The sequence below is a fragment of the Chaetura pelagica genome, unplaced genomic scaffold (assembly GCF_000747805.2).
Source record: "Chaetura pelagica isolate M959 unplaced genomic scaffold, ChaPel_1.0 scaffold10, whole genome shotgun sequence".
Classification (NCBI taxonomy): domain Eukaryota; kingdom Metazoa; phylum Chordata; class Aves; order Apodiformes; family Apodidae; genus Chaetura; species Chaetura pelagica.
This window is the reverse complement of record NW_009952263.1, coordinates 1,911,424-1,923,040: the sequence shown is the minus strand read 5'-3', so window position 1 is coordinate 1,923,040 and position 11,617 is coordinate 1,911,424. Positions and strand designations below refer to the sequence as shown.

The 11,617-nt window shown below is 36.0% G+C and overlaps 1 protein-coding gene across 1 annotated transcript in view; it reads right to left on the bottom strand.

The window, feature by feature from the left end:
• Positions 1-255: 255 nt before the first annotated feature.
• The window catches only part of TOPAZ1 (testis and ovary specific PAZ domain containing 1), a 32,773-nt gene continuing 21,411 nt past the window's right edge, over positions 256-11,617 (bottom strand). Inside the window, exons 9-18 of the mRNA XM_010007612.1 lie at positions 11,452-11,544; positions 11,055-11,170; positions 9,685-9,751; positions 8,789-8,963; positions 7,347-7,447; positions 4,831-4,996; positions 3,800-3,964; positions 2,639-2,842; positions 1,783-1,966; positions 256-502 (exon numbers count right to left, since the gene is read on the bottom strand). Coding sequence (XP_010005914.1) covers positions 256-502; positions 1,783-1,966; positions 2,639-2,842; positions 3,800-3,964; positions 4,831-4,996; positions 7,347-7,447; positions 8,789-8,963; positions 9,685-9,751; positions 11,055-11,170; positions 11,452-11,544 — 1,518 coding nt within the window. The remainder of the gene's footprint in view (positions 503-1,782; positions 1,967-2,638; positions 2,843-3,799; positions 3,965-4,830; positions 4,997-7,346; positions 7,448-8,788; positions 8,964-9,684; positions 9,752-11,054; positions 11,171-11,451; positions 11,545-11,617) is intronic.

Below are 11,617 nucleotides of genomic sequence, written 5' to 3'. Positions count from 1 at the left end.
AATGTACTGAGGCTGCAGCCTCCTCTTTATCTAATGATGCCATTACAAAATATCTATGTAAGCCAATGTGATAATCTATATAGTTTGGAAAAAATTTACTCTTTCTGTGCTACTACCTGTATTATCACCCAGCTGAGTATTTAAAAGCACAACTTGAGTTTGAAGCCTTAGTATAAATCAGTAAGGTACAATCTGAACATAGAGGGAACTGCCTTTATTAATTTGTATTATATTCAACAATGATTGCTTTAACCATTAAAAACCAAAGTAATCTTTACTAGTTAATGACTGCTGAAATAGCCAGACCTTCCCAGCCCACTTCATATTCTCCTGAAGCCATTTTAGAGCAGATGTAAGCTCCAAGCTGTAAACTTCTTCCATATTAACATTCATTGTCATGTGCTTAAGAAAAAGCTTCGGATCGGACAGACGAGCAGCCACGATTAGTCTCTCCGCTGCCGCTTGATAGTCACTGTTATTCTGAAGTGCCTGATTGTCACATCTGTAAGTGAATGTCACAAGTACAGCATTATGTACCATGCAGGCCCTGTGTCACTTGCCTGATGCTTTAAACTGGCAACAAGATCACAAAAACATTATTTTAATGTTTTGTGTTCACTTCATTTGCAATATATTAGGTTGATTTCTAGACAAACTTTAGCTGATTCTTCTGAAAAATTGAAAAGGTAGATAACTTCCTCTTTTTAACATATTCTACAGTAATGAAAAGTAATAGGATTTAGTGCTAAGCCTTTTCACAGTACATTTAATGAAGAAATGCTTAGCTCTGGCTGGGAAGCTCAGTAAAGGAATGGAAACTGTTTTATGAACTGGATATAGCAAAAATTAATGTACATGCTTGAATCCAAAAGGATTACTCATTTTTGGCATGGAATCACCTTTGGAATAAGGATGTGCGTAAGTGGCATGGCTATGTTTTTGCAGGAGCAGAACTTGCTCTTTACATAAACAAGCAAAGGCACATGAAAATGAGATAATAAACTTCTCATTTATCCAAAGAACAAAATCAGGAGATGCAGTCCTTGGGAAAAGTAGAGGGGAAGGAAGACAGAGTACTCAAGTCTGAGATGCCTCTGTTCATCCTGCTTAACAAATGTCACTTTTCTATGCAGTTTCATATTTTGATGCTGAGCCGGTCAATCCCAGAGAAAATGGGGTCTTGAGAAATAAATTATAGGTATAACCTAGCGACAGTGGTTAGTGGTTTATGGACAAAAGGAAAAGGCAACAATACACACTTTTATCTGAAGGTAGTAATTCTCACAGACAAGGGAACAAAAAATCTAACAAATTTAATATTGAGATATCCCCTATAAGGAGAATTAAGTAAAATGGCTTAATCAACTTTCTGAAAAGCTGCCAAGAAATGTTAAAAGTTGCTTTTTCAAAGTAGTAACATTTTGACTATGCCTTTCTACTCCACTGCTTAATCACAACACAAAAATTTATACATCCAGAGAACAAGCTATACTGTTTTTAAGATACAGTACACTCTTAGTGTGATAGACACATTCCATTGGGGAACACAGGCCAGTGTTGCTCTGGAACAATTACTTTTCTGCTACACACATGCAAAAAAATATTAACAAACTCCCAAACATTTACTGTTCTAAAACCAATTCAGAAACAGGGATTAAAAACAAGTTTTAAACCAAGCATTCTTCTTCCCAAGATCTATCATTAATGGAAAATAAGTTTTTTCATTAATTATATGATCACATGGATAAATACAATGAAAATGGCACACATCTGACAACAAACCTTTTCAGTATTATTTGAAGAGTCTGAGTAGTAGCCATTGGACTTTGAATATCACTGGCATTTGAAACAAGAAATATTTCAATTGCCAACAGCATCTCAACCTCAGATAGGTAAAATGGAATCTTCAAAAGTTTGTGATATAAATTTCCTTGCAGTGGTGGGTAGCAACCCAATGATAAAGCACCTGAGAGTAAATGTAGAAACATAAGGAATTAGGAATACCAATACTGAACAAAGATGTTTGCTCTGGTATGCAGCTAAGAATGTGGGAATAAATCCTTAAGTAGCTTGCTAACTGCCAAAATTCGAAGACAGAAGCAAACAATAAACAATGTGAGAAGATGGAGAGATGGCTCACCCTGTATAATCTTAGCTCAGAAGTGAGGAGCTGAAAACAATCACAGAGTCCTAGCTTTTAGCTTAAAGGAGCTTTCTTTTAGTTAGGATAAACTTCTTAGGCAGACCTCTCAAATCTGAAATATGAATAATTTTACCACAACAGCTCTAAACAAAAGTATTGTCATCTAATTGGCCTAGATGAAAAAGTGCAGATGATGCACTTTTAAACCATTTTATGGTTCACAGTTTTGAAATTCCAAAATGGAACACGAAAAATTAATTTAATCTGACTTACATTTATTTCATGCCAGGTAGTATGCCCTGATTAATGTTTTTAACTGTCAGCTTTTTCCCAGTAAATATTTTGGTTACAAATAAATTCCTGATAAGTGACACAGAAAGTACTGTTTTCTTCTTACAAAGTACACTTCTACCAACTTCTCTCCTTCATTCTGAGCTGTTATGGCATATTATCCAAAGAATGTAAGGAAAGGATGTTGTTTAAGAGGCAACTTACTTTTGTAATATGTCCTAGCTTTGGACCACAAAGAACTTCTTCCCAAAGCCGTGATTAATCCTCTAAGTAAAAAAAAATCAATAGCTATGTTTTTTGAAAGCATGAAGTCTACTGCAGAAGATGAGACCCCAAGGTTCTTGCTCTCAAAACAGGCACTTATCAGCTTGTTAAAAAGGCAGCTGTACTGAGAAACACCTACAGTATCTGAAATGAAATGAAGAATATTAACTGCTGAATTAAGTCAAATGCAGTTCTTAATTGAAGAATTGCTTTTCAATCAGTACTTAAATCAGGATTCTTGCTTCTGTCAGCAAAATGGAACAAGGTTGAGATAACTTACGATAATACCTAATTAAGTTTTTTTCCAGTTAGTTCATTCACATGAAAAAGAATTGCTAAGGTCCAAGTAATCATTTGCTGCCAAAAATAATCAGATCAGATAAAAATACAATTAATTGACAAAGTCTATAAAATACAACCTTCACTTGATCTCTCAGACTTCAAATTGGCACAAATAAAATCAACATGCTCTCTATTCTGAACTCTATTCTGAACTGTCCACTTCCTCTCAACTGTCCCCTTCTTGGCAGGACTGAGCAGCCTTGTATCCACCTCAGGCCTCAAATAACTAGGTCCTTTTAGGAGTCTCTAAGATCTTCCAACTAAGGTCTCTTAACATACCTTAAAGCACACACTGGCAACAGGACCAAGACCTACACACAGGAATCAGTTGAGGTTTCCTCTGTGGAGCCTTTAGTAATTTACACATCTCAGATTTAAGTGCACATTCAAATTTTGTCAGACAAATTGAGCCCAAAAGAGCACTCAGTTCTTAACATGACATGTAAAAGAAGCCTAATGTAGCTAATTCAGTTATAGAAAAAACAATGCATTAATCTGAATTTAGGATAAAATTAATTGTCCCAATTAGATTCCTGTTTTATCTTACTGTATAGACTATCTTTGATCCTTAAAAATGTTGTAGGTTTTTCCTGTTGCCCTGGCTATCTGAGCTAACTGACACTACTCTGGAAAAAATAAATGGGCTTGTCTAAAACCATCTTCTTCAATAAATTTCAGCTGGAAAGCAAACAAAAAGAACAGCACAGAATCATCTGTTGCATTTTTAGCTCTTAACACAGTACCTTCCTCTTTACTTACCAGAATGATTATGAAAACCTGGTAAGTTCTGCAGAACTTCAAACGCCTGCCTGTATAAATTCTTCCTCAAGTATTTGTGCACTAATGTACATAACAGATTATGTCGATTGAGGATGTCCATTTTATCACAGGGCCACAATGGTGAATTTGTGGTCCACTCTGATTCTGTGGCAAACAACAGTGCAGTGTTATTCCTATGAAATAGTAAGTGTATTTTCTAAGACACTGCTGGATGCTGAGACTTTTGGCCATTAGGAATATACTGTAAAATGCAGCAGAAAACAAACTCAGAATTTCACAAATAATGCAGTTCTGGTTATTAATAATTCATTCCTCATCATCAATACTTTTCAGATGGATTCCCTGAATCTTTATATTGTAAACAACCCTTTTAATTAAATATCACTGTAGTAAAATGGACTGACAGTGGCATATATAAATATTGTTTATAGAAATATTTACATATCTACTGCATATTGTGTGTATATAAATATATATATATCTATGTACATATATAGAATGGAATGGCAAATTTTAGATCCTCAACAAATTCTTGTTTATACTTCTGAATTTCTTCTCTTCAGGAGATCAGAATTCCAAAAAGCCAGTAATTATGCATTATTTTATTGCAGAAATATGGTACTATTCTAAAGCTATGTGGATACTGTGAGGGGTAAAGAACCACTACATTGAACAAAGCCTGAAATTCTTTTTAGACTGAATGTCACCTGGCTCAAAGGAAATCTACATGGGACAGGGTCACTTTCGAAGCTGCACCCCTCCCTCATTATGGTAGGCTTTTGAGTAGAAGTCGATGGCAGACTACCAAAAAAAAATTCAGTGTTAGTCATAATTTTTCTTATATATCTCAAGAAATGTAAACCCGTAAGATGGATCATGTTTAATTTTCTTGTCCCAGTATTAACTTTATTTAATAACACAGATCAGTTTGTAACTTTTAGCTGAAATCTACCATAGAGGGGGACTGTTCACATCTAAATCAAAACTCACTTTTTGTAAGACAAACTTACCTCTCAATACCCACGTTGCTCCATCCAAACTCCCAGTTTTCAGAAAAATTTCTGCAGCTTTATTAACAATTTGACATCTTGATGCTAAACTCTCTGCACCTATAAGTCCTTTCAAGACTGTGAAACGTATCTGTAGCTCATGCAATTTATCCAAAACCTTCCTTCCCTAGCATAAGGAGGACAGAAAGGGGGAAGGTCAGAGAAAGCAATTGTATCAGTCAACACAGAATATATTTACACAAAGTACAGCAAATTTAATTTGGTGATACAGATTTATAGGCACCAGTTTAGTTGTCGTAACAGAGTTGGGAAAAAAAAGCACAGTAAAATTTCTAAGGAGTAGTAAGGCTTTTTTTAACAGGTAGGCAAAAAACCCCCACCAACCTGCTGTTTAGCAGTTCCCAGTATACTATTCCCCATAGCATTATTTCTACTATGTAGAGTTCCTATACCGTATTTCGCATATAGTTTTAAATTTTTATTTGCTTGTTGTAGTATATTAATATTTTTACTCTTCTAATTCCATTCATCATTACACAACCTAGACAATCCTAAAAAGTTCATACAGAGATTTTCCAATTTGCAGCAAAACAATAATTGTTAAACTGAAACAATTAGTCCAGCATATGGCGAACAAAACATGGTTGGTTGTGCCCAGCAGGACAATAACCTGGAAAAAGCTGGGTCTAAGCATAAACTAGAGACAAAATACATAGTTAAGGAGGATCTGCATTTATTACATCCTTATAGCAAAATGATGGGCCACTAAGAAGTGGATCTTTATAGGAAGATGGAAAGTATGCAGCTAGAAGCACAAATGAGCTATAAAGGAAGGGCACCCAATTAAAATGCAGTTGTGGAATGAGATCCTTAATTGGACAAGAACCTCTGACCACTCCTCTGAAGTAATAAAAATTGGGTAAAAATAAACCACAGCAAGGCACTTCAAGAAAGGAAATAGTTGAAAAAGGTAGTGGATGAAATAGCTGCCAAAGGAGCACTGATGTACAAGTAATCCAGAAAGTAGTCTAGTACTGTTGGAAGAGCTGTCTCCATGGAAGACCTATTCACGTGTTTCAAATCTGCATGCTTTTCAAAGCCGTGTCTGTTTTATGAACTACCCTTAGTTCTTACAAAGAGCACTCTCTTCAGGACCAAGAAGCATACGTATTTTATTCCTGAGAGCCAGCAAGCATCAAAGCTATGCTTTGGAGAAAGCAAGACATGGGTGCAACAAGTGTGCTGAAACTTGATAGGGACCTGCTACAGACCATTCAACTCAACAAGCTGATGCTGAAAAATTAATGATTCATCAAAATGCATCTAGACTAAGCACCTCTTTTGAATGTCTCCTGGGACTTGGGTTGACCTTGGAAACAGACTGAGCAGTGCACAAGTTTTATGTAACAGAATTCCTGAACATTATCCCTTAAGAAACAATAGTACAAAAGACATTTTAGTCCTCTGTTGCAAACTAGAAAGGGTTCCCTGACAATAATTCACGCAAAAAACTCAAAGGCCAAAACAGGACAAGGAGAGTGTTTGCTTTGTTCATAAAAATACATACTGGAAATCACCTTGCACTGGATGATCCCAGTACACGTAAGTGTTCATTGTAAGGATCAGGCCCATTAACACAAAGGTAAATTCAGAATGTGATCACTGACCAAAATACACTTGTGGTTTATATAATTTCTTGTATCTTCACTGCTCATGTTGCATTGTATAGAAGATCCAGGTTGGCATACACTGCTTCCTTCCAGGAAGAAAAAGATTAATTTAACATTGAAATGGATCTTGCTGCAGTGAACCTAATTATCAATACTGCATGAGGCCTAAAGAGCGTAAGACATCTAGTGAAAGATCTAGTCTCTTACTCCTGGCCATCTGTAATATTTGAAAGCAAATAAAGGATTATAAAGGGTATTTATTTCTGAGGTCTGAGTCTTTGCAAGATTCACAGAACTCAGAATCCTAGATTTTATGGAAGACAAGCACTTCTAGCGACACTCTGGGGAATGAGCAGTTCACTGAGTGCAGTAGCAGCCTTTCCATGCTTGTCTTCTGTCTTCCTGGCCTCATCTATTCCATTTGAGGTCAGTTTTAGAAGCATCAGTGCAGGAAACGATCACTCAAACTCCTGTAAATATTCCTTCAGTTGGGAAGTTTCAGAATACAACATTGTTGCCAGAGTAAAGTGACATTTATGGGAAACAATACCATCAGCACCTTGCCCCAGAACCTCAGGAAGACCTCTCTCCTAATCCTGATGCATCCTTCATGAAGTCAAAGCTGAACCTGAACAATCAAGTTTCTAGGTTGCAAGACAAAGATATGACAGGATCCATAGAAGACTACTGCTCAGAAAGGCACAATAAAATAATTTGATCCATCAGGACAAAAGTGCTGAGACTGTGGGGAGGCAGGTGACACATCCAGCCATTCAACGAGAGAAACAGAGTTCAACACCTAGAAAAGAGATTACTTGTTCTTTTTCTTCCTATGGTCTAGTATACCTTTATCCACTGCAGTACTTTGTGATAAGAACACATTACACTTATCCCAGTCCTTCCAATGAAAATTCGGTCTCCTTCATTATGCTGTGAATTTTGTATTACTGAAAAGAAAAAGAACACAATGTTTTTTAAATTTTACATATAAATGCAGTTTTAAAGAAATTACACACTTGAAAAACACACTCACTGTGAAAATACTAACTATAATTTATGAAATATTTGCCATTAAAAGCAGCAATGTCCTGCTTGTAATGGCAAGAAGTAGGTTAAATGACTATAGTTTATTCAGACACCGTTTCTCAGCAATGTAATTCATCCATAAGATGCTCGGACCTGTAATGTCATAATTTAGTAACATCACTATTTTTACAGTAAACGTTACATTTTCTTGTACCATGAAGAAATGTTGGCAATTACAGAAATGTTGACTGATTACAATTTTTTCCAGCCATATTACACAACTGCTTCAGAAACACTGTTGGTATTCTAGAACAGTGTTCTCCAAAGTGGGTTTTGCACACTAAAATAATTTAATTTGGGATGAGAGTTCAAACATTTTTTTACTGATAGAGGCACCTATGAGTTTGGACACCACTGGTCTAGGGAAGACAGTCTAAATTCCAAGCCCCACCACAATTTCTGTCTGTGTCACAACTGGAATCTGTGATAGCTGTTTTATAATATGAAAGTTTACAGTCAAACAGGTCTTGTCACACATCTGGAATAAATATTCATCATGTTTTAGCAGTTAATACAAATTGAAAAAGATCTGAGTCATCCATTTTAAAATACATTAATATCCCACTTCATTGAATCAGTTTTCTGCAAACTTATTAGGAAGAATGATACAGATATATAAACAAAGTGGCATAGGGAGGAAAGGGGTAAGAAAACTGCCAGAACTATTATAAAACTAGGAGATGTTTTGTAGACTCAACCTTGCAGAAATTCTTGGTTCTTTGGAGAATGAAATAATTCTGACAATCCAAATTACTAAAATAAGAGATGCACAAATGACATACATGATATGAACTTGTTCAATGTGTTTTGAAAGATGCAGGTATATATAGCTCTAAAGATTATTTATGCTGTTGAGAATGTGACACTTCACATGACAATACTTGAATACTTTGTCTTGAGAAGAGGGCATTCTTACTAAAAGATCTGGTTTCTGTTCTTGATTTCACAAAGTTCAAATGTTCTTTCAGAACTTGTAAGCCTTTGACTGTAAGTGTAGGCCTTTTAGATTTTGCTTCTACTAGCAAATGGCTTCTATTGAGCATTTTATTTGACTGTATTCACACCTCAAGAAATTTTGAATATTGTTATACATAGAATTAACTAATATTCAGAAAACAGTATACAATTCTTTTTCCTCTTTTAAAAACTCTACAAAGAACAGAGATGAACAAAAAGCTTTTTTTACTGTATCTTAATTTTACCTGCATCAGCAAAATCACAAAAAGGAACTCCTGGTTTCTCTGTTTCAGAATCTCTGGCTAGTGTTTCAGCAATACATAAAGACAACCTCTGAACATCATCAAGATGTTCACATCCAGTTCTCACATTAACATACAAAGCTCCCAGCTTGGTCCAATCACTTTTTTCCTTGCAATGCTGCAGAGAAGGCAAAGGATAAATAAAAACAAACCTGCTTACAGACCACCAGACAGTATTTTAAATTTCAAGAGATACACCCAAGATAGAATTAAAGCAGAAAAAAGATGCAGATGAAACACTACAGACAAGAACTCTCATGTTCAATATAGCACAGTTACATATTGTCTAACTTCCATGGACTGTTGATCACTTTTATCCTCTCAATCCTTTTTCCATTTGTCATGACCCCAACTGGGGAAGCTAGAACTGGCATTCATCCAGCATTTTAGGGTTTTTTTTCACAGTGCATGCCAAATTGATGATGATTTTCTATAATTAATATTTTGCTTGTCAGATCACTTCACAACTCCTTTCAAGGAGTAAAAAATCAGTCCTGGTTCTTGTTCTCGTTCTGGTGAGGAAAGATGTACCACTACTGATTACAACAAAAAAAACATGTAAGGTATAATTGCTTAAAATTACAAAATCTTGGAATTAGATACAAAATCAAGATAAAAACTACAACTACATAAATTAAAATACTCGTATCACAGAAAAGCCAGTTTTTCCCTGCACAGTAGTCTTTCACAAACATGTCTTTGCATAAGAATGTGCAAATCATATTAATAATAATCTTAATCTATTTTAATTTTAAATTATGTAGAAATTGCTATTTCTTGCAGATTTAAAAGTCATGGTTTAAACATCCCAGAAGGCTTGGACAATGCATACACTGTACCTGTATTTCAGCCACTGCCAAGTTGAAGTCAAAAAGCCAGTTTTTTTCCATGTGTCTTTCCTGAAATCTTCCATAAGAAAAAAATATTAATACTTAATTTTAACACATCTTACTGAAATAAACTTTGCACTAGCAGAAGGTGATTAACAACTTGCCACATATGAACAAAAAACTGATGTGACTTTTCATCCTATTTATTACACAGTATGAAATCTGGACACTGAAAACCAGACATTACAATCATGCCAAGGGAAGTCAGTACATGCATTATGCAAATCACTGAGCAGAGAGATTTTCACAGAATATATTCCCGTATTCCCAAGCTCCACATCTAGATGACTTCTAAACACACCCAGGGATGGTGAAAGAGTTCTTCCTAATGTCTAGTCTAAACCTCCCCTGGTGCAGCTTGAGGCCATTTCCTCTTGTTCAGTTACCTATGAGAAAAGACCAGCACCTACCTCTTTACAACATCCTTTCAGGGAGCTGTTGAGGGTGATGAGGTCTCCCCTCAGCCTCATTTTCTTCAGACTAAATAGCCCCAGTTCCCTCAGCTGCTCATCATAAGGCTTGTTCTCAAGGCTCTTCACCAGCTTCACTGCCCTTGTCTTTCTTGTACCGAGGTGCCCAAAACTGGACACAGTATTTGAGGTGGGGCCTCATCAATACAGGCGGACGATCACCTCTCTGGTCCTGCCTACGACACTATTCCTAATACAGGCCAGGATTCCACTGGCCTTCTTGGCTACATGGGCACACTGCTGGCTCATATTCAGCTGCCTATCAATCAGAAGCCCCAGGTCCCTTTCTGCTGGGCCACTCTCCAGCCACTCTTCCCCAGGTCTGTAGCTCTGCATGGGGTTGTTACTGGCCCAAGTGCAGGACCCAGCAGTTGGCCGTGTTGAACTTCATACAATTGACCTTGGTCCATCAATCTAGTCTGTGATTGATGAAACACGAAAACTACTTCAGATTATAACTAATGCTTCTACTGCCTAGAAGGGCTGCTTACTGCAGAGTATGGTTTACTTACGCAGGCCTAAATAAATCATGTTTCTTATTCAACTGCAGTTGTACAAACTTGCAGCACAGCTGGGAAAGATTGTGAAATTATCATCGATATGGAAAAAACGAATCATAACTGTGGTCAGAATTGAAGTTTTGACTTAAAATCCCTTGATCTTTGAAGCATGGTAGATCGACAGCATTTTAAAATACAATTAGGCATGATATGATAGTATTTTAATAAAAACTACTAAATTTTCATTTTCTAATTGCCTTTTAAAGTTTTTACATATGTTTATAAAGATAGAACCTAAAGAAGGAACTAGACAGTTCATAATTATAAAATAGTTCCTTTAAATACATACCTGGATTTTATGTTCAAAACAATATTTACTTCCTGACTGGAAACTTGCAGCTGGTGAAGGAACTTAAGAACATGGTCAAAATGTTCAAACTCAAGGAACATACCAGCATCAATGAGCTGTAATACCAAGCAGGAGGAGGAAAAGTAAATACACAAAAAATAGTGATCACTTACGTATTTCCAGAAGCAAGGGGCAAAAAACTGGGAAAAACATGTTACTGAATCTTAGTCAAAAAATAAGGGATAGATGGAAACCTGTATGACCAGTTCAGTCAGTCACAATATAACTTAAAAAAAACAACACTGAAATAATATTAAAGTGATAAGTTTGAGTTTTAAAACAGGCAAGGTATTTCAGAAATCCCAACAAGTAGCAAGTAGTACAGTCAAACTCATACCTTACAAAAGGTACTAATTAATGTAGGCACAGCATCTCTCAGATTCCAAGTCGTCACATGCTCAAAGACTTTCAGAAGAACATCTACAGCTGGCTAATTTAGACAAAGAAACACAATCAGTTTTGCAACTTAGTTCAGTTAGAAAGCTTAACCATTTGTAAAATAG